Source organism: Coptis chinensis, unplaced genomic scaffold (genome assembly GCF_015680905.1).
Source record: "Coptis chinensis isolate HL-2020 unplaced genomic scaffold, ASM1568090v1 utg1700_pilon_pilon, whole genome shotgun sequence".
NCBI lineage: Eukaryota > Viridiplantae > Streptophyta > Magnoliopsida > Ranunculales > Ranunculaceae > Coptis > Coptis chinensis.
This window is the reverse complement of record NW_028238111.1, coordinates 90,932-118,601: the sequence shown is the minus strand read 5'-3', so window position 1 is coordinate 118,601 and position 27,670 is coordinate 90,932. Positions and strand designations below refer to the sequence as shown.

The 27,670-nt window shown below is 38.1% G+C and overlaps 4 protein-coding genes across 6 annotated transcripts; 2 read left to right on the top strand and 2 right to left on the bottom strand.

The window, feature by feature from the left end:
* Positions 1-1,262: 1,262 nt before the first annotated feature.
* LOC147473876 (uncharacterized) lies at positions 1,263-1,703 on the bottom strand. The gene has a single exon (XM_086586916.1). The coding sequence runs from the start codon at positions 1,701-1,703 to the stop codon at positions 1,263-1,265; it is 441 nt and encodes a 146-aa protein (XP_086443042.1).
* A 6,808-nt stretch (positions 1,704-8,511) lies between these two features.
* Positions 8,512-13,007, top strand: LOC147473875 (zinc finger CCCH domain-containing protein 53-like). Of its 2 annotated transcripts, none has more exons than XM_086586918.1 (9): positions 8,512-10,316; positions 10,404-10,583; positions 10,703-10,882; positions 10,974-11,062; positions 11,140-11,385; positions 11,548-11,680; positions 11,881-12,093; positions 12,169-12,251; positions 12,388-13,007. In XM_086586918.1, exons 1-8 carry the CDS (start codon positions 9,250-9,252, stop codon positions 12,200-12,202), a joined length of 2,142 nt encoding a protein of 713 aa, XP_086443044.1. In that variant the 5' UTR covers positions 8,512-9,249; the 3' UTR covers positions 12,203-12,251; positions 12,388-13,007. The 2 variants fall into 2 exon arrangements, with proteins under 2 accessions (XP_086443044.1, XP_086443043.1); XM_086586917.1 differs by having other exon boundaries at positions 8,737-10,316; positions 11,878-12,093.
* Positions 13,008-19,524: 6,517 nt separating this feature from the next.
* Positions 19,525-21,558, bottom strand: LOC147473874 (non-specific lipid transfer protein GPI-anchored 12-like). The gene is made up of 3 exons (XM_086586952.1): positions 20,917-21,558; positions 20,369-20,422; positions 19,525-19,876 (listed from the first exon to the last, which is right to left on the bottom strand). Exons 1-3 carry the CDS (start codon positions 21,410-21,412, stop codon positions 19,728-19,730), a joined length of 699 nt encoding a protein of 232 aa, XP_086443078.1. The 5' UTR covers positions 21,413-21,558; the 3' UTR covers positions 19,525-19,727.
* A 2,241-nt stretch (positions 21,559-23,799) lies between these two features.
* Positions 23,800-26,898, top strand: LOC147473873 (ETHYLENE INSENSITIVE 3-like 1 protein). 2 transcript variants are annotated; one of them, XM_086586941.1, is made up of 2 exons: positions 23,800-24,190; positions 24,535-26,898. In XM_086586941.1, the coding sequence occupies exon 2, from the start codon at positions 24,608-24,610 to the stop codon at positions 26,456-26,458; it is 1,851 nt and encodes a 616-aa protein (XP_086443067.1). In that variant the 5' UTR covers positions 23,800-24,190; positions 24,535-24,607; the 3' UTR covers positions 26,459-26,898. The 2 variants fall into 2 exon arrangements, with proteins under 2 accessions (XP_086443067.1, XP_086443069.1); XM_086586943.1 differs by having other exon boundaries at positions 24,181-24,255.
* The last annotated feature ends 772 nt before the right edge of the window (positions 26,899-27,670 follow it).

Sequence of the window (27,670 nt, the reverse complement as noted above, 5' to 3'; positions counted from 1 at the left end):
GATCGGCCCTCGCTTCTAACATGGTCTTGCTTTGAAAATACACTGGCTTTTCTACTTTGTCAACCACGCGCACCAAGACCGAACTCACCGCGTACTCCGAAACTCCCAAGTACAGATATAGTTTTTCCCCCTGTTCCGGTCGCGATAATAAAGGTGCTTTCCCTAGATAACTCTTCAACTCTTGGAAGGCTTCTTCACATTCCGCGGTCCAATTGAAGTCTTGTGATTTCCTTAATAATCGATATAGAGGTCGACATTTATCCGAGGACTTCGAAATGAATCGATTAAGTGCCGCGACTCTCCCTGCTAAGCTTTGCACCTCTTTCACATTCTGAGGGGACGGCATTTCTATCGTTGATCCGATCGTTCAGATTTGCCTCTATACCCGGTGTGTAACTATATAACCCAAGAACTTTCCGGAAGTTACCCCAAAAGTACACTTCTCCGGGTTGAGTTTCAGTTTATGTGACTGTAGTATATGAAAAGTTTCCTGCAGACCTTCCAAGTGTTCCTCTTCCGACATACTCTTTTCCACCATATCATCAATATATATCTCCATCCCCTTCCTAATCTTCCCTTGAAACATTCTTTCTCCTAATCTCTGGAAAGTCGCCCCTGCATTTTTTAAACCAAAGGGCATCCTGGTGTAACAGTATGTGCCCCCCTCTACCACGAAAGTGGTCTTTTCCTGATCCGGGCCGTGCATCGCGACCTGATTATATCCCATGGACGCGTCCATGAAAGAGAACACTTTGAACCCTGCTGTTCTGTCCACCAGCTCGTCCACTCGCGGCATCGGGTAACAATCCTTTGGGCACTCCTTGTTCACATCCGTGAAGTCAACACACATCCTGACCTTACCATTCTTTTTCGTGACCGCGACTACGTTAGGACAACCATTCGTGTATTCGACCTCCCTTATTATTCCCGCCCTTTCAATCGTGCCACTTCTTCGCGAATAGCCTCAAAGATATTTGGGACGTAAACTTCTCATTTTCGTCCTAACCGCTTTGGCATTTTCATTCATATGTAAATGGTGGCATGCAAACTCGGGTCTAAACCCTCGATATCCTCAATAAACACTTGAATTTTCTCGTCAAGAATCGCACTAGTTTCTTTTTCCATTCTTCGGGCAAATCAGTCCCTATGGATGTAAATTTCTCTTCAACTTCGACTCCTAAGTTCACTACTTCAATCGCATCCAATGTCTTTGGTCCCAACGGCGATTCACACCCTTTTGTCATCGTCGCTTCCTGTAACTGCTATGAAAATCCTGGTTCCTGTGCTGACCCTTTCATTGTACCTCGAACGAAACTCTTCACCGTGATCTGTTGGATGTTCTGCGCTGCCACTTGATCTCCCCTGATTTCATATGTTCCCCCATTGGTAGGGAAGCGGATCACTTGGTAATATGACGATGGAATGGCTTTCATTTCGTGAATCCATTTTCTTCCTAAAATTGCATTATACTGCGACGCAGTGTCCACCACCATGAATCTAGTGAATACCGTCGACGGGCTGCGATCACCGGTAACAGACTTCCCTATGGGCTCTGTCATACCGCCGTTGAACCCATACAAGTTGGTTTGGGAACTTTCAATGGGGCCGTCGATGTTCATCTCCTCCATGGCCCCTTTAAATAATAAATCAACCGAATCAGCCGCAGATCCTATTAACACCCTTCGAACTAGATAATTCCCCATTGCTATGGTGATTACCAAAGCGCCCCTCACGCGGTGTAATTATCGGCTCCAAATCTTTTGGGGTGAACATAATGATCCCTTCGCCATCGCGGCTCCACTAACTAACAGCGGTACACTCACCACCTCATTAACCCGTGAGGCTTCTTTGTCTTCCTTACCTTTTCCCGTGGGCATTCCTCCCCGAGTCTCTCCACTAAAGATGACATTGATCGTATCTAAAAATTCGCCGGCCGGCACTCTATCGGCTTGACGCACCTCCGCGACAAACTCTCTGAGCATTCCTTTTTCAATCATCCTCTCTACTAACCATTTCAAGGCATAACATTCGTTCGTGGCATGGTTTCGGATTTGATGATACTCGCAAAATGGTTTCCCTTCTATCTCTCTTGGGATACTTCGCGGCCCCTCAAAATTTTGGTGCTCCTTAATGAGAGCCAAGATCTCCTCTAATGGTCGGTTAAGAGGAGTCTGCTCCATTTCGCGGTATGGCCTTCTCTCGCGACCTCTCTTTTGCCCCGATCAAGTTGTTCTCTCGCCCTCTTCCCCCCTCAGAAGATCCTCTTTCTATGTCCTCTACTCTACCTTTACCCCTTCGATCATCTTTCTCAACCTCCTGCACTGCCTTTCCCGACCTCTTCTGTTCCTTAGCAGTTCTCTGCATTATATCCTCATATCGTATATACTTCTCTACCTTCGGGTATAGGGCATGCAATGTAGTAATTTCAATCTTAGACCACGGACTCATGAACTGAACTCGGTCCCCGATCTCAAACCATCTTTGGAAAGCTATGACCGCCGTATGTTCATCCGGTGGTTTCCACTCTCGCGTCTCCTCCTTGAATCTGCATAAAACTCCCTCAATGACTCGCGGCTCTTTGCTTTATGTTAAAGAGGGGCCGCGATATCAACCACTCTTCTCTTCGGTGAATGAAGTGATCAATTCAAGCGTTCGACTCTTGAACCCTTTTATGCTTCAAGGGTTAACCGATAATACCAAACCGGTCAGGCTCCCCCTTAAGGCTGGCCGGGAACATCATACAACGTAGTCCATCATACTTATTCTCTTGCCATAACGGCATCTGTTGCCGAAAATGATGCAAATGATCAGTGGGGTCTCCTTTCCCATCATACCGTTCAAACCTAGGTTGAGAAAACCTCTTAGGAACTTCGGAATTCCATATTGAATCCGCCAGCGGATTTTTGTTGAGGCTAGCCACCTCTTTTCGGTCTGTGTTGCGCTCTGGATCACTCTTTCTGCTACCCGATTCACTTCCCGATCTTTCTCGATCATAGCCTGAACCACCCCTAAAGTAATGCCCACTGTTGGTTCGACGTCCGGTAGTGGGCACTCTATATTCTCCCCTTCCGCTTCACTGCCCCTGGGTTCCCCCTGCTCCGTTCCACCCCGTGTAATCTCCCTCTCCTTTCTCAACTCGTCATTCTCCTCTCTTAACCTAACTATCTCCTCCTGTAAGAGTCTGGTGGCGTCTGCCGCCACATCTGATACTTCTTCTTCTCCTATCACTCCCATCCCAGCACTCTCTACTTCCTCAATTGTTTCTCTGATTGGTCCTTTCTTAGGTCTTCCTACTCCTCTCTTTATTACCGTAGCCATTTTCTTCTCTCCCCACAGACGGCGCCAAAATGTATGAACTAATATTACAACCACCAATCTCACTCGTCTCTCTCTCGATCTTTTTTTCCCTCCCCTACTTTTCTCTCTCTATCTCTCTTTTATATCTTTTCTCTTCCATGATCTCTCCTCTTTCCACGGTCGCTGGCGGTTACCCAGCAGTTAAGGTTCCGCCTCCATCACTCCATGTCTCGCAGCGATTCTGAGAACGGTTGAGATACGCTGGATCTGATTCAGTGCGACTGGCTCCCCATTTATACCGTGATCCGGTCCCCTTGTGCCCACTAACATCCTATGTCATGTATACGTCCTATACATATTGTCACTAGATATCACTTTTTAAAGCCTATTTAATGAAATACTTGCAATTGAGTGCCTCAATCATCTGGACGCGATATCAATATCTTCCATTTCTAGGACCAACTTCTAATAGCCAAGTAGAACTGTAGAAGAAAAAACTAAATCTGAAGTACAAGTTGTAAAGAACAATTTCTTTATGTGAAAAGACAAACTAACGGACTTAAATATGCAAATAACAGTGAGAATCATAGTTAAAAATACTTGCAAAATAATTTGATGAGAAAGTTACGCAAGGTTATATAGCAACAGGAGAGAATAAGTCCCAAGCTCCCAGCGCGAGAAAGTTGAGAAGAACTTCAAAACCATGACAATGACTATAACCTGGCACAAAGGAACACGCACTATGAAGGAAATAAGCCATTAAAGGATAGTCCCAGGTTGACGGAAAGGTCTCCCTCTCAAAGAGCTAAACGCACTGGCCATATTTGGTCTCAGTACGAGCACAATATCCTGACCTCCTAATCATCTAAAGTAACTCATATTAATTTTGACAAACATTCTTGACACAGATTCGTATGTTCTTGACAATCATTCTCGACATAGATCATGTTAATTTTGACAAACATTCATCTCATCTAAATGTAACGCAACTGGCCTCTTAAGTTATAACCACGTTACAGATTGGTGAAAGAACTTCCATCAGGATAAACAATCAATGTTCGTCTGAAATTTCACATTGCGTGTCCAGAATGTTTTGCCTTGATTTCCAATATATATGGAAATCATTTTTTTTTTCGTTAATCATATATAGAAATCACTTGGTTCATTGGTCATACCCTTTTTCCAAATAGTGTGAACATGTCACATTGAGTTTAAACTGCAGTTGCAATGGTTTCAATTCAGAGCAACAAACAAACAAACAGTTAACAAGAAAAAATTCAGAGCAACAAACAAGTATTCTTCGAGTTCGATATTTGTGTATTACAGCCTCATAGGACCCACTCGCGTTAATTTTACTTAGTTTCTTGCTTAGCGGCTTATTTGTACATTTTCCGGCGTGTTTATGTGCTACATGCATCGCTTATTCCAAGTCCTATAAATGTTCGAGCAAGACACTGATGTGTTGAGTTAAAAGAACCCCTCTTTATCCTTCATATACAACAAGTGGATTGTGTATTTTTTAATGGTTGATTGTGAATTAGTCTTAATGATTGTTAGTTATAATCTGCTGATGTTGAGTTGGCTACTACAAACAGTATTATGGATAAGGAGTTCGCAATTTTCTCCAACGCTACCAGAGATTGAGGATATTCTGACACTGTTCTTGAACTCGTCAAATCCAAGCACTAGAATTCCACACTATTTTTTTTTTGGAAGTCAGCTCTACTTAAATTCATATATTTAGCTCAATCCGAGTATTTATCTCAATCTAAGTAATGTTATATGTTTTTTTTATGCTTATGATTTATGAGTAACGAATGACAAGTCTATTTTCGGTGGAGCACTTGCAATCTGCATATTTTTAATGTTTTTTGCACGTCTCCTCCTGCTTGCATGGGATAGGCTCAATAGAATGTTTCCGCATTCAGCATTGGCTCACAAAATAGGATTTTTATTCCGTCTAGGGCCATTTTAGCCACAGGACTTAAATCAAGGCGCCGTTTAAGTAGCAAATTGTGCCCCTACGAAAATGGTTGAAAATTTAAAAACAGGAAGTGACATGAATTTAATTCCTAATGACATTCAATCATCTATTATTAAGAAGCCTGAAAGTGAAGGTTGTGTTGGAAATATGAAGCACGAAAACACGATCTACTCATTTAACACAAAGTACATTTTGTAGATTAAGAGGAGAGAGAAGGTGCTGATAATTAATCCGACATCCCACGAGTGGCAACCAAAAATAAGACATATGACCATTGGAGGACCCCCTCCCCCCCACACACAAAATAGTTGCATGTAATGATATATACGGATTCGTCTTGTCATATATGGCTTTGGTGAAAAGTCTGGCTACACACCCTGCCCCGACCTTTAAAGCCCGAGTCCAATTTCGTTATCACTATGCTGGTACCCAGACGGGTGCGTTGGGTGATAAGTTACCTTTTTTATTGATATGTTTTTTTTTTTGTTTTTATTTCTTCATAAGCTGGAGCCTGAGACTGTCTACTTACTCAAATCACTTTCTCACTTTTTGGCCCGCTTGAGTCTTGATGTCACATGTAACACTGCATAACAAGGGATAGGAAGAGTTAGTGATACAATAATTTATTCTCTAATCATTCATGTTTGAATAATGCATACATATAATGCATACATATTTAAATCCTCAGTGAGAGGGAGATGAAATCATGAAAGGGAGATTTGCAGAGAGACAGAGAGGTTCATATATTTGTGGTGGGGTATCCTCGAAATAGACAGACGAGTCCCCATAGTTTTCATAGTTTTATAATTTTCTGCCCAAGAAGACGTTAGTATATTCATCAACAAACGACATGATTATAATAACCCTAATAACAGTACTAGCAATGCAAATGTTTATAGAGTTAGTCTTCAGTGTGCGAGATGTATGGTGCGTAGGTAATGTGGGCCTTTGGATCAGTACTTTTGTCATGCAATACACACGCACTCCTTGGTATGAGTGGCCCAGATTTGATAACATACCATATAATCTGCGCACCATAGATTTAGCCATGTTTATAAACCTTATTATTAAATTAAAATTAAAAAAAAAAAAAACACTGCAAAGTTTAACAAGAAAATAGTATAGATAGAGGACCAATTTCACGCCAAAAACAACTTTAGAAGACACTATTTTTTTTAGTAACTCATAAGAACAAATTTCATCATTAAGTAACCAATGAACCCGCTATTTTAATTTTAATAAAATATATATATTTTTATTTTTTTTAATATCAGTTTCACCCATCTATATTTTATTATAAAGCATAAAAATTTGGTGATTGTTCTTATCTAAATAGGTGAATATACCTCGTACTCTATATTGATGTAATTGTTCATATTCCAGTAGATGTTTTTTACTGATCACACATTATATGTTGAGGTATGAACAATGATTATTCATACTCCAAATATATATGAACAATGATTATTCATAGTTTATGTTGAGATATGTCCCAAATAGGTTGTTCATAACTTATGTTGAAATATGAACAGTGTTGATGTATGAACTGTGATTGTTCATACCCCAAATAGGTGTTCATACACTATATTGATGTATGAACAATGATTGTTCATACTATATATCTCGGGTCGTTTATTATTTTGCATCAGGATATATTTGATATTTCGTCTACCCGACCCGTTAATTATTTTGCATCAGGGGTATAGTTGATATTTCATCTACCCGAGCCATTTTTTTATTTCGCATCAAGAGTATACTCAACCTTTCATTTACACAGTCCTTGTGAGTGATTAAAAAAAAGTGGTGTTGAGAGTTACTTTTTCAACCGTTTTACCCTTGATAAGATATAGGGGGAAAAGTGAAACTATGTGTTGGAGCAGAAAAATGAAAACTTCAATCTATTATGTCTTTTTGGCGTACTTAATTACAATTATTTTTTGTGGCAATTTCAATTGATAAGTTATGATATTAAAGCTGTTTTTTTTAAAAAAAAAATAAAAAAACATTGTGAGAGAAAGTTAACTGGGGATCATAGTACAATATATCAATATATCATGATATGTGGATATATTGACTTATGAAACTACGATATCAATGATATATCAATAAATATCACCCCAATTGTTGTTACTTTTTGATATATCATCGATGATTCGTTAGAGTTTGGAATCTAATGACAAGTACTTAATTAAATTGTTAGAGTTTGGAATCTAATGACAAGTACTTAATTAAATTGTTGTTGTCAACCACAAATGATATCATCGATATATCCCAAAATATTTATAATACTATGAATTTATTGTGGTATTTATGAATATATCAATAATATTTACAGTGATGAATTCTATAGAGTATCATATTGTGATATACTAATATATCTATGTCTTGAATACTCATCGACACTGAAAATAATATAGTACACATTAAGAGCATTCCCAATACAGGTGACTTTGAAGAGAAATAACAATTTATCACCCTTATAAGCCAAAAACAATGGCTCAATGCAAATGTGACTATAGATGTAACTCTTCACTATGTAATAACGAGGGTAATATTTGCTACTGAGATTATCACTAAGTTGTGAATTTTGGATGGAATCTTTTATTCCGTCTAGTATGTTTTTAATTTAATTTAATTTAATTTTTTATTTTTTTTTGGACGAGATATTTTATTTCATCCTGTATTTTTTTTTTTGTATATTTTTTTTCCGGACGGGAGTCAAACATCTTGTCTTGCGTGTTGTGTGAGTATTTTTTTATTCTTTCAGACCGGATGTTTGATTCCATCTTGGTATAAAATACAATCAGATGGAATAAAACATCTTGTTCGAAGTTTAAATTAAAATCACTTTTGTGTTGGGCAATGTTTGGTAGTTTTTCATCAACAAGATAGTTATGAGGAGAAGAGAAATAGTCTGCGCCTATGTGGAAATAACAAGTTGCTATTTGCATTGGAAATGCTCTAATATACTAGATTTGTAGAGTGTATGATATCGTTGTATGTAGGAGAAAGATACAGCTTTATTTGAAAAGATAAATAAATTTGAAAATAAATAGAAAAGAGATCTAGAGAAATAGAAAATTAGATGAGTCATGGTGTCAGGTGTAAGAACAAAAGACATAAAGGAGAACGTGCATCAATATTTGAAACAGATCTGGATCCACAATCAGACAACCCCACACTCACTCACTCCTGCTGCAAAAGAATTTAAAAGAGACCACCCAAAAAACAAGAAAAAAAAAGTTACAGAGAGAAAGGCAAGAGGACACTTGAAATTTAGAATCTTAAGGAGACCTGACGGAGTAGGTCATCCATCCATCCCATAATCCAATTCACCATTCAGTCAGAAAAGGCCAGGAAGACTGCACGCACTGTATAAAGGTTATCCTTTTGAACTTAAATGCAGTTACTTTTGGTATGGCCTGGTAAATTGCCACTTAAAAATGCATTGCAGTGGACAGTGGTAGATGAGATATCTTAGTTCTCATCACCTCAGCGTCTCAGCAGCAGTACTCCACGCAGAACAAGAAAGGACATGAAGTGTATTTTTCCAACTTCCCTTTCTCTGAACAATTTAACAAGATAAAAATCATAATCATCAGTTCATCACCTTTTTGTATTTCCCATTTCGCACACGAGAATACTCTATCATAAAACTATTTTCATCTCCTCTTTTATCATTTCTTTCCTCTCTCTCTTTTTTTTTTTTTGCCCCTCTCTTTTTCTTTTGCAGTACTGCAGTGAGTCTCAACTTTGAAGTACTGGCAAAAGGAGAGGATGTTAGGTGGGGTTTGAGATATCTCAAGATAAATACATAGATGGTAGCTTCTACTTATCACTTGACTTACTCCCTCTCTGATGCACTCTCCTCACTGCTGAGTAGGTGTTTTGTGTGTGTGAGCTTGTGAAGAAGAGCTCAGAGAGTGTGTGTGTGCACGTGCCGGAGAGGGGTTGTTGCAACCAAACCCATGGATGCCTATGAAGCAACGAGGATAGTGTTCTCAAGGATTCAAAATTTAGACCCAGAAAATGCATCTAAGATCATGGGTCTCCTCCTCATCCAAGACCATGGCGAGAAGGAGATGATTCGTCTTGCTTTTGGTCCCGAAACCCTCGTTCAATCCGTCGTCCTCAAAGCACGCAAAGACCTTGTTCTTTCTCCTTCCACCCCTTCTTCCCCCTCCCCTTTCCTTGCGAACAACAACTCTAATTCCCTCTCTAGACAGAATTCTTCCTCTTTTTCTTCTTCAAGATTGCTCAGCAATCTCTCCCCTTCTTCGGCTTCATGGGCTCCTTCTCCCTCAGCAAACTATTCTGATACTCATAACCTGGACAATCTCATGAGCCCCACAAATTCAACCCCCACCACCACCTCCTCAGCTTCCTACGCAGCAGTAGTAGCAGCAACTGTGAATGGATTCAAGAATACCAAAAGCTCTAATAGCAATATGGTTGTTGGCTCCCATTCTACTTCCCCTTCTGACCTCGTCGACGAGTTCCAAATACAAGATCAATTATCTTTCCTTCATGATCACGGACCCAAGAACTCAAATTCGTTCTACCCAGCACCACAAGCAGCTAGAAGCCCAGCTGGTAGCAATAACAACAGTGATGCCATGCTCTTCCCTCCGTATTGGGAAGCTTCTGGCATGAACGATGGAAACCATAGAAGGAGTTGCTCTGTAACAGATATGTGCATGGGGTCCTCTGATCCCCTGGGTTCCAGCTTGGGGTGGAAACCTTGCCTTTACTTTGCTAGGGGATACTGCAAGAATGGAACCAGTTGCAAGTTTCTTCACGGTGTTCCTGATTCCCCAGATTCCAACTCCCTTGTTGGCTCCCCACTTTCCCAGCTTGATGTCATGGAACAACAGTGTCAAGAGTTACTTCTACTCAGATCCAAGTCCCAACAACAACAACGGCAGCAGCAGCAGCTGAGATCCCAGCTCATGGCTTCTTCCACTTTCCCATACTCTCCTACTAGTGCTGGCAGTAGAAGCATGAATTTATTGCTGCAACAACAGAACGACACTCGGTACGAAAGGATGAAAAAAAAACAATCTTTTTGAAGATTTGGCTTGTGAGAATTTTGCTAATTGTTGTTCGAAGTGTTATCTTTCAGGGCCGCTTTGATGTTAGGTGAAGATGCTCACAAATTCAGCACTAGGAATCGAATCGAAAGAAGCGAATTCTTGAACTCACTTGGAGGAGGGATGATGATGAACCCAGCTTCCAGGCAAATTTACTTAACTTTTCCAGCTGACAGCACCTTCAGGGAGGAAGATGTTTCCAATTACTTCAGGTTTGTTGTTGCTGTTGTTTACATGCATGGATGAACAATATCACTATTTAGATTTTGTTCACTTCATCAAGTGTGGTTCGTATGAACTGATGATAAAGTTTGGATTATTTGGGTTGAAGCATCTATGGACCAGTACAGGATGTGAGGATTCCATACCAACAGAAGCGTATGTTCGGGTTCGTTACTTTCGTCTACGCGGAGACTGTGAAACTCATCCTGGCAAAGGGTAATCCTCATTTTGTCTGCGATGCTCGCGTCCTTGTCAAGCCATACAAGGAGAAGGGCAAAGTCCCAGACAAGTACGGTCACTCAAGTCTCTTTTTTTCCACCTTGTTTGATTAATTACCACCATATTTGACATTCAAATTGTATTGTTTTCTTGATGTGCAGGAAGCAACAACAAATGGAGAGAGGAGAGTTCTCAGTGTGCACTACCCCTAGTGGCCTTGATTCTAGGGATCCTTATGATCTTCAGCTTGGTATGCAAAACAAACCAATTGCTACAAATTGCTTATTATTTTTTCAAATTTTGTCATCATGCATGTCAAATTGGCAGGAGGGAGGATGTTTAACAACACCCAGGATGTGTTGTTGAGAAGAAAGTTGGAAGAACAAGTGGAATTGCAGCAAGCCATAGAGCTACAGAGTCGAAGATTTATGGGTCTACAACTCCTCGATGTTAAGAAGCACCACCAGCGAAACCTCTCTTCCCCTTCCCCAACTCACCCATTTTCTCCTAATATTAGTCATAGTCCCATTCATCAGTCCTCGTCAGATCGAAGTAGTCCCGACCCCAATGAAGGTATGCAATCATGCATTACTCATTTTGTTGTTGTTTGAGATCAATTTAAGGATGTAGAGATATATATTCAAATCAGTCGCAGTAAATTATGTTAGTTCTTTATGGATAATTGTGAATGAGATGAAGAACTCTATGTAATGTTATTGAGTGTAAATTATGTAGAGAACTTCCTAAGCCCTGCAATTGCTGATAAACAAGAGGTGAAATTGATTGTCGAGAAAGAAGAATTCAAGCCAAACGGCACTGGCAATAGCAAGGAGAGCCCCAAAGATGATGAATCCGTTTTCCATAATGGGTAAGACTGAAAGTGAATTATATAGAACCACTCAAAACTAGTAACTGTTGGAACACAAATGAGTTTGATCTAATATAGTTAACGAACAAATACCCCTACGTTCTTCTGTTTTGTTGCATATCCTTTACCAACTTATGCTAATTTTGGTGCTCTACTAATGGTTTTTAATTCCATCTAATTTCGTTTAATGAATGAAGCAGATTGGAACATAACCTCCCTGACAGCCCCTTTGCATCGCCTACAAAATCTGGTGGCGACGCTCCCTCATTCTTTTCCACCACTGTGGCCTCTGCAGCATCCATGTCATCCTCTTCTATTAAGAGTAACAGCCTAATTTCTGCAACATCTTTGCTGCCTGCTACTTCTACTATGGACATGGCTTCTTTCAATGCACGCTTCTTTCAAATTCCAAGGTGCCCAACCTTCCTCACCAGCCGTTATTAGTATTAATATTAGTATTGTGTATATCAAAATTCAACTCCTTTCAGGTTCTCTTCTGATCATGGAGCCATAGCAATGTAGGTGAGGTAATGGTGGACTCCTCGTCAATGTTGGCCAAACCCTTACACAGGTGACTTTTACTGAATCAAACATTGAAGTCGTCCATAAAAACTTTATTTGAATTATGAAGCTTAAGCTCTTTATCACAAGCATGAATTTCTGACATGTTACTTTTTGCAATTGGGATGTTTTTCTTCTTCTTACAGGAAAAGTTGATTAAGAGTAATACCAAATTATAAGTACAAAGATGAGGATAATAAGATCACATCATCCACGCCATCCTCTTCTTCTTTGTCAACAATGTTTGTTCTTGTTGTAGTCGATACTCTACTTACTGAGAATACGAATGCATATACATACACCACTCTCCTACACACAATTATGTAGGTGAAGGTGGACCACAATGGGAATGAGTCAAAGATCCGAAGAGAGTACTAGCAGGTTAGTAGTAATTGTAGTGTAGTAGCTGCAACTACATCATCTGTGGTAGAATCGTAGAAGTAGAGAGCAAGAGAGACAGATAACAGAGGTAGAGCAGAATCGAAGAGAGTGGTAGCTGCAGTAGTCACCCGTGATGAGAGGAATCAATCACAATCCAATTCTTGGTTCAGAAACAGCAGCACTAAGATCATAAGAAACAACCCCAAATACGGAAGTCAAAAAGGGAGGGTGATAATATGCCTACACAGCCTATGATGTAGATTGCATGTTCAGCACCTCCAGCAGTAGCAGCATTGGCGTCAACTTGGACGGAATGATTTTCCACAACTCAACTTTTACTTTTGTTTTTATTGTTTATTAGTAATCACAGTATCATCTATCATCATCAGCCGTGGCCATGAATGATCAAACAAAGATGAAATTTACTTATAATAGGAAAAAAGAATAGAAACAAGTTATGGAATTATGTGCCTTCAAAGGAAAATTAATTTCTCCCTCCCCTTTTTCTAAATATATATATCAATTTAAAAAAATGATTGTCTAGTGGATCTTTTGATGTCTTTGTCTTTTCTTTGTTTCTTTAAAGTAATCAAGTAGCAGTCAGTGGGAGATAGGCTGTTTTTAAGAGGGAGTCACATGGGTGCTGACATTTAGTGGCTCCCCCATGGCCCCATAGCTACCTCTTTGGTTCTTTTCCCTTGCCCTTCTCTAAAGTCTAAGGACCCTCTGCTGTTTTTGGTGGCATCAAAATATTATTAATTTATTTATTACGTATTAAAGTTTGTAAGAGGAGACAAGCCCGAAGTCAGTCAGTACACTTGTGGGCCAACTAGCTAAAACTATAAGGAGCCCATTCCATCTCTCGTTACCACTCTCCCTCTCTGGAGACAGTGGGGCTAAGGGGCTCACATGACATTGGTACTGCAACTTTCTTATAAGTGTTTTCGGAGCACATTTAATTTATATTTATCTCTGTTTGGTAGTAGATATACATGTGTGGTTTCAGAACAAACATTACCCCGTGACGGGAGGTTAGATCCCCTGTGCTATTTAAGGAAGAAAACACTAAGGGGTTGTGCTGGATTTGTGCTGGATGGCCCATCCTCTTAATGCTAATGTTGATTGCTGAATTCTGAAAAACATGTTTGTTTTTTGTTAGAATAATTTGGCTCTGAAGGCTGAATATAAATCATTTGGACAATTTTACTCATGTTATCTATTTTAAACACTAACTTGATTTCTCGTAAAACAAAATATATATTATATTTAAAGAGGAGAGATGGATTATCGAAGAAAAAAAATGATAAATAAATTTATTCAAAATATGTTTTTACAAATATATTTTAATGGTTTATTTTCATATTTTGTTTCTCCAACAAATTTTGAAAAACCTATTTTGAAGCCATAAAGGTCAAGATAAGAAAATAGATGGGTTCTTGAGATTGGATTTTTAAGAAAAGACATCTTCGTTTCAAGTATTAGAATTCAGCATTCATGAGAAACTTTGGTGTTATGCTGAATGTTGAAAGTACTACTAAATACTTAAACTACTTTAAAAAAGCAAACAAATTTTGAGCCTATGAATACTTAAAACTTAAGTTTAAGAAGCTTTGAATGATGGATTTAAAAAAAACAAACAACCCCTAAGTATTTTAGGTTAAATCTTGCTAGATATTTTATGAGAATGGAATTTTCCACACTCACTTTTCAGACTTGTATTGTTAAAGACTTGTATTGTTAAGGAACGTGACCAAAATGCCCTAACATTTTCCCAAACACCAAAAAATCAACCTATCCTCTCTAGTCTGTCACCCACCTTTTTTCTTTAAGACCTTAACAGTTACACCCCAAAAATAAAATCACAATAAATCCTACCTCCATCATAACCCAGTTTTCAAAACCCATAAAAAACGGATTTGTCAACAGAAGAAGAAAAACGTTGAATATGGTGGCTTGAACTCACACCTCAACGTACCTTCATATTCATAAATCACACTATATTAAAGCTTCGTTTAAATAAATGAGGTTTTTTAATTTCGGCGATTGTCCACCCCTAATCATAATTCAAAACCCATAAAAATGGATTTGTGAGAGAAAACTTGAATATGGTGGCTTGAACTTACCTCAACGTACCTTCATTTCATAAATGGTCTAGGCGGAAGAAAACAAGTAGAATGGTGCTTGTTAGCCCAGTTTTCAAATGGTTAGTATTGCTAGCCTTTGTTATTGCTACCTTACTTTCTTGGTGACTAATAAAAAACATAAAATATTGGCAGAGTTTCATCACCCATGGATCGGGATTGCTCAAGTTTGTGAACGTCTTCATCAGTGGAACAAAAATACCTAACCTTCACTGCACGACCCTTATTTCCCTGATTATATTCACAAGTTAAAAAATTAATGTTCTTGCATTGATGGATTGATTAGGTGATCAAAGAATGCTTCAATTAATTAGAAGATGAAAGAAAGGTAATTGCTTGATCGAGTAAGCTTTGGATACCATTCGAGCAGCATCAAATGAAAAATTGATAACCAACTTGAAATAAGAAAATGTTAAAGATGGTGAAGATTTTAACATCAGAATTTTCAGTACAAATGATGATGATGGAGCAGCAGCTAGAGAAATTAAAAGTAAAGACTCAAAAGTCAAAAGTATATTCAGGAAAAAAAAATATATATATATATTATATATAGCCGGTTTCTAAAAGGACCTTAAATAAGTATTAAATCTAAAATACCCACAACTTCACCTACAAAATGATTTAAATCATAATTTTTTGTGCATATGATCTACTAACCATAAAGAACATCTCTACAAAAATTCAACTCGTTTGATATCCTCTAACTTAAATAAAATTGTTTTCCACTTTTGAAAATATATATAAAGTCCCAGAAATTTATAGTTTTTGCAATCATCTTTTGCTAGTGTTAAAAATTATCAAACGAGTTAAATTTTTGTAGAGATGTTATTTATGGTTAGTAGATCATATGCACAAAAAATTATGTTTTAAATCATTTTGTAAGTGAAATTGTAGGTATTTTAGATTTGGTACTTATTTAAAATCTTTATTTAAAGTCCTTTTAGGAGCCAGACTATATATATATATATAATTCTCACTAAATAGTAAATACACAACACGTACTGACCATGCACCTAATAGGTAATGTTGGGTTATTAAACATAAAAATAAGTAGAGAGACAACTGTTGTAGGCGCTTGTAAAAGGTAAGGACATTTGGTCAAGTTGTTTTACAATTCAGGGAAGTGTAAAAAAATGGGTGTGGAAAATTTTATTCCCTATTTTATATTTAAGAAAGTAAATGTGTTTGCACATATATGACTAGCTGAAAATCTTTTAGAGGAAAAATCAACAATGACATTTTATACCTCACAAATAACAAGAAAAGGAAAAGGGAAAATAATTAAAATCGGGATAGTTTCGTCCAACTATCTGAGTAGTAGTGTTGAGTGTGCTCTATTAACTACTCGAGATCAAAAGAAATGAAAGAACTATTAGGTGTTCCTCACAAGAATAGTAAAATTTCAGTTTTTTTTGTTGAACTGAAATTTTGTGGCTCACCGAAATTTTAATATAGTATATAAAAAAAGTTAGGATTTCATACAAAAATAAAAGAGAGAGAGATAGATCAAAATTGAGATAAATCCTTACAAAGAGATAAAGTTGTAATAAGAGAGATACAAAAAGAGAGATCTAGTAAATGCGTTGGAGAGACTTGAGATGAGTGATTGTAATCATCTTTTCCAATTTTATAAAATATTTGTTCTTGTGAAAATATGTATTATTGGCCAAACCACGTTACATCTTGTGTTATGGTTTTACTCTACATTGATATTGTTTATTGTGGTTGTTGATTCCATAGTTTAAGTTTGTGTTGTAGTGAAAGCTTAGATTTGTTAAGAGTTTAAAGTATCCATAGACAAGCTATTTTAGCAGGAAATGATTAGCATTATTTTCTCCAGCAAGAACAAAGTGAGAACATTATATTTTATAGTGCCCACATCATTAAGTGTCGTACTCGTGCAACACTGACCTATTAAAAGCATCGCAAAATAGGAAATGGAGTTTAAATAGATGTAAAGACACTGGTACTGCAACTCCCTCCCCAAATTTAGGTCGTGAAAGTGAGGCATTTCAACTGTATGCCCTTCAATTACCAAAAAAAAAATTGTATTCCCTTCAATTTTCTGATGAAAAAGAGAGAAAACCCAATTTTATGAGCGGAAAAAAAAACATAATACAAGGATGTCTCAAACAATCCAATAAAAGAGAAAATAAATGTGTTACATAGTATAATGATGCTCGACCCATTTTCCACTGCACATTTGCTCCATCAACATTTCAACAAGTCTTCATCTCCACTAAATCAACCTTCTCTGTGCAAAATTCAACATGTCTACGTAGATATCACACAAGTATAGAAAAAAACAACGAACTATTAATTTGTTTGCATAGAGGGCTGCCGTCAAATTGTCGTTCGATCTCCATTGTGGAGAATATTTGAAAACTCCATCAAATTTGGATGATATCTACTTAAAATGAAGCTTCGTTTTTTACCGACATAGTAAAATACCAGTAATGATGCACATACCTACTAATTCTTAACCGATCTACTAATATTAATTAATTATTGTTTTATATAGAGATACATATTCGTGTGTATTGTTATTTAAATAGCGAGTAACATAATAATAGGTCTAAAAAGTAAATCCGTGTAGTAATAATCATGAAATACTAGTTCTTCTCTCAGAAACCCAAATTGCCAAAAGTACCACATCCATAGTCTAAAATCATATCAGGAGGCCCAATACCAACAACGTACAAAAGGCTACCAGGCTGTCATAGAAGTACGGGACCCTCAAGGCTTCAACTACGCAAAGGACGCTCTCATGCTCGGCAAGTTGATTTCTTTGTCGTTGTGTAGTGTTATAGTTTGCTTCCAGCCCAACCAAAGGTGACGCGTGTACAGTTATACACCCAACAACTCAAAACAAAATTAAAAAACTGGTGTCGTTTTGAAATAATAGACTCCTCATTTTGCCCTTGCTTTCGGCCTCCACTGTCTCCCACCACTACCACCACCCAAAACAATTTACTCAGGCGAAAGAAGGGGCTCTTTTAATCCCCATTCAGAGCATATTTTTTTATGCAATTGAGCTCCATTGGAAACTCAATGAAATCCAAAAACCATTCCTCACAAAGATGCTAATATGAGACAAATCAGCCCACAAAGTAAACTTGGGCTTGTTTAAATTCCCATATTGAACCATAAGAACAAGTGTTTTTATTCACCCAATCAAGAATAGTGATCTAAATAGAAGTAAACTCAATTTTATTAACACCCAAAATCCCAATTTGTCACAAATATGCAATTAGCAAACATACACGCATCTTCCAATTGTTTTTTCTTACAGGCGAGAGAAGACGAGGTGGTGGTGGGGACTGGTGGGAGGTGGAAAGCAAGGGCAAACTGGGGAGTTTATTATTTCAAAACAGTACTAGTTTTTCAATTTTGTTTTGGGTTGTTGGGGGTGCATATGTGTCATATTTTTGTTGGACTGGAAGTAAACTAAACATTATAAATGAATCCGTGTTATATACTACTCATTGGCTGAGGACTATAACCATTTTTTTGTTGGGCTCAACTTATACAAATAGAAAAGAGTTAATATATCTAAAAAACATGATAGTCCCGTTTGTTAAGATTATAATTTCACACGGGTGTTTAAAACCTAACAAATCAATATATAAATTCTAGACTGTTCTACTTATTATCAATTGGTTTTAAATTGGATGTCCATTTTTAATATTGTAACCATACAGGCTATTTATTTGGCCCAAAAAGCCCATATTATTTTGTGTCATCTATTTAAAAAATTATCCATGTATTAGAAATTACCCCACAAGTAAAGGAGCGTGTTGAGATTATAATATTTGTCTAAAGCCAAGTCATTCCATATATAAATCATGGACCACACCACTTATCACTAATTGATTTTAAATTAGATGTTCATCTTTAATACCATATTTTATCATTTTTCCCGTTTATCACGTCCAAATATGATGAGAACAATAGCCAATAGATAAAAAGATGGACAAAACTTGAGAAAGGGGTTAGTTGGCAATTTTGGTGCGGTGGTGCATTAAATGGCTTTGATTATGAGTGGTTGATCCGAAATCGTCATGTGCACAAGTAATCACGTTTAGGCTTGAGCTACCACAAAAATATTCTCATAGGAATGAGGGTTCTTGAGACTATTGGATGTGTGATCCAACGGTCCAAAAATCAATTTTTTTTTATTTTCAGACTATTAGATCACACATCCAACGGTCTCGGATCTCGTCGGTATGAGTATATCCTCGGGGTGGGTAGACAAACTCTCACGTTTATCCTCCCAATACAGCTCACACTCCCACGTATGTCGAACAATTAATAACGAAAGCCTGTTAGGTCCTGCGCCGACCAGATATAAAGTCCACTGGAACTTTTTAGAAGAAAGTTTCAACCCAGGATTGACAGTACATTTGTCATTTTTTTTTAACAGAGTGGTGCTTCACCTTCGACTGTGAGTTTGTAAGTTTGATACCTGCGCTTAGAATTAGTTGAAGACTTGAAGAGTAAACTAAAGATGCGGTTGGTTATATATTTTTTTCGCTACAAATGACAAATCTAATTTGTATTTTTCTTTCTTACCAAAAACAGGTCTCGTGGAAACATGGATGCTTACCTGTTTCAATGTTTCATAGTATTCCTCTTCTCCTAGATCCACCTTGTACACTTAGATTTAGATGGTGCTCAGTAACAGCATATTCCTTAGTTATGCTACTCATTCAGATTGCTTCTTATGAGTGTAGTGGACATGCATAGTATTACTTGCGTAGATTACTTGCGAAACAAGTGCATACTCGAAATAAATTAAATGTAGTTTTTGACATAGAAACAATGATCTACTCTTCATACAAGCAACTATAACATCAACCTCGATTTGTTATTGATCATACACTAGAGTGGGATCAGAAATCAGACCTCAGGTGAAGAAATTGAGACGTGCTTGCAACTAAGATTCCAACATAAAATGCTTATCATCATACTCGTAACAAAATGGCACCTACAGCACTTGATAAGCTGACAAAAATGACTAGCGAAAAGCGGTTAATGCTTGGAGCGCCATTGGTTGGTGTACCATTCAATTCTGGCGCGAGTGACGGGGTCATCCCTCCTGCTGGTGAAAGACCTACAATATTTTTTTCAAAAGGCTTTTTATTATCTATCATCTCTAATGTTGAGAAACCTTAAAGTACAAAACAGAGACCAGGATGGTGGTGAAAAGGTTATTAGCAAGTTTTTTTTCTGATCGATCACGTCGCTAACTACTCAAGAGATAAGAAACATGGTGTGGATTTTACTAGTAAATAAACCAGCTTATGCAGGTAAACTACATTCATCATTGACCATAATGAAATGCTGTATAATGAAGTGCCAAGCGCCGATCTGGTAATGCTTATAGATGGTGTTAACTGTTAAGCGCGCAAGCCGAACTGGAGATTGATATGATGCTTTCACATTAACCTTGTTTTTACAATTAATTAAAAATGTTAAACTATATAGGAGAGTAAGTCAAGCAACATGAGCTACCTTAACATATATACATTCAAATCTAATGCTGCTAATGCTGGCAAAGTGTTCCTTTGAAAAACCAGAAAAGATTATGATCGAAGATAGTTACCAGGCATAGTTGGCCCTTCACTTGCGGTGGGAACACTAACAGGAACGCCAACCGCTGCATTTATAAATAAATTAGAGATGGTTTTAGCACAAGCGATATTGAAACAGTCAAATATACAATGGGCTGGTAAGATCAGAGTCTAATTATAAAATTAACACAAAGATTCATTGTACCGACATATACCTTGTAGTTTACGATGATACCCAAGTTAACTGGTACGACAAACTATAAGTTTATTTTTATTTTTACCTTTTTGGTAATTATATCCATTATGTAAACTAAATAACAGATTCATGAGGTCATAGTGCTAGTAGTACCCGGTATAACCTACTAAAGGGGAGGGTTGTAGTAGGGAATTTTAGACAGATGAGAATTGAAAATCAGGATTTTCAAATACCGTTATACTGTATATAGCTATCGATTTTCTAATCATATTACATTGCAATAACAATTATCAAGCACTAATTTCTCATAGTAATTGCTGCTTAAATAACCGGCGCAGTGATAATTCTAATTAAAAGTCCCGAAAACAGAAGTCAATGGTTAACCTGAGCATAAGCTGACCGGAGGAGTAGTAACACGGCAAACCTTGGGGAGATTGAGAGCCTTGCTGACATCAAGTTTGACACCAAAGCTATTAGAGCTGCCGAGAAGCTGACAGAGGCAAATGGGACTGCTCTCCACTAGGCCAGCTAGAGAAGGACAACATCCTTTATCGGGTGCCGTCAGATTGCTACCCAGTTCAACATAAGTCAAGCAATCTGACATGTTTAGTAAGTTGTTGAAGCAATCCAATGATGGAGCTGGTGCTCCTGCTGTTGACCCACCTTCTGGTGCTGGTGCTGCTGGTTGTGCGGACACACCACATAGTATAACAAGAAACACCAGCAGGAAAACACTTGAAGTTGAAGCCATTGCTCTAACTCCACCACACCACATTGAGAGAGATATAGATATAGAGGTAGGAGTGAAGAGGAATCGAACATGAATAGGAACTTCATTTGTATATAAATGTGAATTGGATCGAGAGGCACACTCCATCATAATGGCTCAACGGCCATCAGCATTCGTCATTATGATGATTATAACTGTCCCACTAAAGTCCAAGCGTCGCAATACCGCCCCGAATTTATGTTATCCGCAAAACTATGCCTCCATTGATTTATAGCAATTGAGTTTAACACCCAACCAAATCCTGCTGCTTATGAATAAATCTGGCCTATGGATATCTAGCTGGTGGACCCCTAGATATAGACCAAACATACACAGGATTCACACTGATCTCGTTTAATCAATCGCATACCTTTTTCGTTTTGGAGACTAAAAATAACATTGATGGTATTCTCATTTTATTTTACTTTACTTTTTCTTTTCCTCGTTGTTGCAGAAAATGTCCCATAATAAACGCCAAAAGAGAAAATGAAACGAGTATTGTTTGCTTCCAAAATATGCTTTTATTTTAGATCCCAAAAACAAATACAATTTAGTCTAGGGATTTGGGTTTTATAGATCTCCACATTTCTATTTTGAAACGACATTAGACTTGTCTCTCCAAATTTAGGAAAATTCAACTTGCCCTCCAAAACTCACACACTGAAATTTCTTTTTTATCTCGTGGGGGTGTTTATTTTGTTCTAGGTTTGTATTAGGGGGACAAGTCTAAATAAAATATTAATATTGGGAGTGTTTATCTAATTATAGGTTTATATTGAGGTGCAAGTCTAAATAAAAAGTTAGTAAGTAGTGTAATTCAGGTGTAAGAGCATTTCTAGGTGGTAGTATAACCTGTATTTTTCTTCATATTTGAAGAAAAAGTTTGAAATTTTTCGGAATCCCATCTCTAGGTGGCCTCAAATTCGGTCGCATCACCTGCTTGTTCGCAAATTTGACAATTTGGATGCGGATGCGGAGCGACATTGGTCATGTCGCGCGCCATTGCAAATGTCGCCTTTTTTTTTTTTTTTACTTTGATCAACACCATGCACCAGTGATATTGTTGCGTGTCACTCCTAATGTCGCGTGGGTTGTTTTGGAATTGTACATGTACAACACTCCAACTGTCGCGCGACAGTGGTAATGTCGCATGGGTTGTTTTTTGGTAATCGAATTTGCGACCACCTTAGAATTGATCGAAATTTGCGACCAGCTATTTCAAAAAAATTATTCAAATTTGAAGAGTATGCTACCACCACCTAGAAATGCTCTAATTATTCTAGTTATACTTGCAGTGTGTAAAAGATTTTTGGTCTTGCAATTGTGAACGTTGATTAGAGTGAATAAAATGCTAACACGTGTGCTCTGTTTTTTCTTAAAAAACAACTTGGTCTTTGAAGTAAAGGGGATATATAGGTAATTTTACACATGCAGGGGTATTTAAGACATTTCATTTCAAAATAATAGAGACTTTTTACGGTGTGTGTGAGTTTGGAGGGTAAATCTAATTTTACCGGTGTGTGTGAGTTTGGAGGGTAAATCTAATTTCATTGAATTTTGGGGGAGGGCAAATCTAATTTTGTTTCAAAATAAGAATGGAAATCTATAAAACTCTATATTTTGACCCAGAGATTTAAGCAAATCGTCTTGGTTGCCCAAATTTTACGAACAAAAATCAAAGGAAAATGCTTCAAAACTAGTTTTGCTAATATATTATACATTTAGACTATCAGATCAGATCTCCAAGACTCAAACAATCTAATACAAATTGGATATTTGATTGCATTGATGCACATTCTAAGAGTGTGAGTCTAATTGCAAGGACACAATAATTGTCACCATAGTTTAATTTAGGTTAGTATTCCACTTCTTCATTTTCTTAATGTTAGCATGTGCTTGATTGAACCGGCCGATAATTTTATATGAGAGTAAAGATCTTGTTAGTAAAGATCTTGTTAACTTGTTGGGTTGCAATGCGCTTGCATTTATCGCCCGCAGTCTTTGGTGAATTTTCTGATGAATTATCAAAGTGTCCAAGAACAGATTGCATGCATATGCTTCCCACTGTACAAAAAGTTGAGATGTACTCGTGAGTCGTGACAATTCTTTATGCAATAGAACGCAATTAACAATCTTACACTGTTACACAAGCTAAAAAATACATTTAATCTGTGGCTGCGAACAAATTGGTATTTCGAAACATTTAAATTGCAACACAAGAAATATATATATACTTGCAAGTTGCAACTGGGTGTGGTTTCAGAAGAAGGGTCAACTTGATTGCTTGTGGTCTGAAAATAAATAGTAGAGCAGATGAAAGGGTACACCAGTAAATTGAAATGCCAGATTCAAAGGCGGAGGAGGCATAGCACGTTGGGGACGCGGTTCCGATGGTGTAGGACATAAATGTTGTTCCCTCCAAGGCCATTGTCTACCCGCGTAAAAATAAATTTGTTTATGTTTAAGTTTATAAATTAATTAAGGAAGGTTAATTAAGTAATGGTATTAATGAGTAAAAGTTTGATCAGCCATTATGAGGAGTGACCGCGGTTAATAAAGAAACCTGACCAGAGTTAAATAGACCCATAAAATGGCAAAAGTTACCGACTGTATTTCATATTTTGATTTGAGTCAGAGGATTAGATCGACCCCCCACACACATACTAGATCCTCTCTGGTTGGAGGGGAGGCTTTTCGCTTATTATTATTCTTTATATTATTATTATTACACCAAACAAAAACAAAGAAGAAAGAAGAAAGAAAGAAGACTTTTCTTGTCCTTTAATGGGATCAGCAGCAGCAGCAGCGAAGGCGGGCGATTATCTACTGGTATAGTCTAGATAGAAAGACGTAGGATGTCTGGGTCATACTAGTTCTTCAGGGCTTCTTGTAAGTGATAACCATGCATATTACAACTTTCATTTCTTTCTTTTTATCTTCTTCTTCTCATACATGTACTCTCTGACTAACTCTCTCTGTGTTTTCATATTTATTTCATCATCATAGATCTCTAATTATTATTCTTCTCAGTTTCTACAGTATCAACATGTGCTTTTATTCCTCAACTCATAATAATTATTATTTTGTCTTTCTTTACTTTTGTTTAATCTTCCCATGTTCAGATTCGACGTATTCATTTTTATTTTTTTTATAGATACATGTATACAAGTGTAATTGATCGCCAACTCTTACTGTTCCTGAGTTATTATTGTTCTTCAATTCTATGTTTGCAGGAATAATAAGGTGGTGTCTGTATTTTTGTTTTTTACGTGATTTTCAATTGTTGATTACCGGCGGTGTTTCAAGATGATGGGAATATTTGAAGAAATGGGCTTCTGCGGGAATCTGGATTTCATGTCTAGCATTCCATCTTCTGGGGATGTAGATCTGGCCCGGGAAACTGAACCAGAGGCGACTGTTGAGGAAGACTATACGGATGACGAGATGGATGTTGATGAGCTGGAGAGGAGGATGTGGAAGGACCGTATGCTCTTGAGGCGACTCAAGGAACAGAACAAGGGGAAGGAAGGGGTCGACAATGCTAAGCAGCGACAGTCTCAGGAACAGGCTCGAAGGAAAAAGATGTCACGAGCACAGGATGGGATCCTCAAGTACATGTTGAAGATGATGGAGGTCTGTAAAGCTCAGGGGTTTGTCTATGGGATCATCCCTGAGAAAGGGAAGCCCGTTAGCGGGGCGTCCGACAACCTTCGTGCTTGGTGGAAGGAGAAAGTCAGGTTTGATCGCAATGGCCCCGCTGCGATTGCCAAGTACCAAGCGGATCATGCCATCCCAGGGACGGATGAGGACTGTAACTCTGTGGCGTCAACCCCCCATACCTTGCAAGAACTTCAAGATACTACACTTGGTTCTCTCTTATCGGCTCTGATGCAGCACTGTGATCCACCCCAAAGGCGATTTCCTTTGGAGAAGGGTGTTGCCCCGCCTTGGTGGCCTACTGGCAGTGAAGAATGGTGGCCGCAATTGGGTTTGCCAAAAGATCAAGGCCCTCCGCCATACAAGAAGCCTCATGATCTGAAGAAAGCATGGAAGGTCAGCGTCCTTACGGCTGTCATCAAGCATATGTCCCCTGACATAGCTAAGATCCGCAAGCTTGTGAGGCAGTCCAAGTGCTTGCAGGATAAAATGACAGCCAAGGAGAGTGCAACATGGTTGGCCATCATTAACCAGGAAGAAGCTTTGTCTCGAAAGCTCCATCCTGAGAGCTGTCTTCAATTACCGTCAGGTGGGGGGAGTGGATCGTTTTCAATGAATGAAAGCAGTGAGTATGATGTGGAAGGGGTGGAAGATGATCCTGTCGAGGTGTTGGATTGCAAACCCAGGGACATCAATTTGTTTACTTCTGGAATGGGGGCATCTGAGAGGCCACTGGTTCAGCCACCGCCCTCTTCAATCAAAGGTGAGCTTAGCAATATGGATTTTATAAGGAAGAGGAAACCGTTCGAGGAGCAGGACATGGTCATGGATCATAAGATCTATGTCTGTGAGTATCCTCAATGTCCATACAGTGATTACCGCCTTGGATTTCTTGATAGATCGTCAAGGAACAATCACCAGTCAACATGTCCTTTGCGAACTGTCGCTTCGGGATCAGGAATGTCAACAAATTTTCAGATTAATGAAGACAAACCACAAGTCTTTTCTTTGCCGTTTGCGCAATCCAAACCGGTGGCTGCATCAACAAACTCCAACCCACCATCCTTCAATCTTTCTGGAATTGGACTTCCAGAAGATGGGCAAAAGATGATTAGTGATCTTATGTCCTTTTATGATACTAATCTCCAGCGCAACAAGGGCTCTAACCCTGGAAATCTCGGGGTTATAGAAAATAACGGTTCTCAGCAGCCAAAACTTCAATATAACAACAATTTTTATGACCATGGGGGTGTGATAGGGGTTAACCTCTTTGAAGAAACCAATGGATCCATGAACCAGGCATTATTCCCAAGAGAGGAAATTCAGTTTGATCATTGTAAGGCATTTGATCCACTGATCGAAACTAATCCCAGTGATGTTACTGCTGAATTCAGATACGGATCTCCGTTCAACTTGTCAGCAGTTGATTTTACAGATGTATTACATAGAGGGACAGCAGAAACTATGCCGAAGCAGGACAATTCAGTATGGTTTCTGTGAAGAAAGGAACAACCGTCTGGGGCTCAATCAGTATAACCTTGAAGGTGGTATGTTCATATACTATTCTGTTCTGATCATCTGGAGCTCAGTCAGTATAATCTTGAAGGAGGTATGTTCATATACTATTCTGCTCTGATCAGGTGAAATGTCTTCCTGGTGGTAGTTGTTGGGTGAACCATCGATCTTAAAGCTGATCGTTGACTTGTTTATCTTGATTGTTAAAACTCCTAGGCTAGGAATTCTAGGATTAGCTTTCATTGCAGGTTTGTAACTGGATGTGTTTATGGATTTATCTAATGTGTTCCTGCTCTTGAAAAGGTTATGTAGGCAGCTTGGTGTTGCAAAACTATGTACCGTTGTGTTATAGTTAAAATAACATGTGTAGCTATTTAAACTTCTTCAGTATTATGGTGTTGGTATACTATCTGTTTTGCTCCCAATCTCTGTGGCTTGCTTACTGTTTATATTTCTGCCATTAGAATCCTCTTACCATGTGTTGTGTGCTGTTATTATTAGAAAAAAATGTTTAATATTTGAAATCACTGAAATGGTTAATATTTGAGACTCAGATACTTATATCTATTATAGACAGGAACTTAATGAGTGATTCTTGTGGAGATAACTGGTTGACATGTTCTTTAATCATATAGTCCTGTGTTAGCGCCTTTTAACACTTCTCTTCGTCGCAAGAGAGAAATAGAAATGTATAATGATGAAAGACCATTGAAACGCTTGGACCTTAACCAGAGTAACAGACTCTTTTTCGGGTTAAGAGGTAAAATCAAAGTCGCCCTGACAAATGCGTTGGGCATGACCACTTTTTGGTCATAGCTCCTTGGACTGGAGTCACATAGAGGTTTTTGTTCCGTTTTTTGTTCAATATAACTTCTGATTTTGCTCTACTTCGAATGGTCCTAAACATGTAAACAACAGTATGGATAGAGATGACAGAAGAGGCAAATATGACAAGCTGAGATCATTATTAAATGTTGATTAACATGTGCTTAAAAAGAACTGTGAAGGGGGTTATTAATTATTTTGAAAGCTCACAAAGGTAAGAGGACCCACCATGACATATCCAGAGTTTTGGAAGCTCACAAAAGTCAAGAGCTTCAGACGCCAGATTTGAACAAAGCTCTAGTGTTTTGTGGAGTGTGGACCAACCATGGATTATTATTTAACAGGAAAAGTAGAGAAAAAACAAAGTGTTCT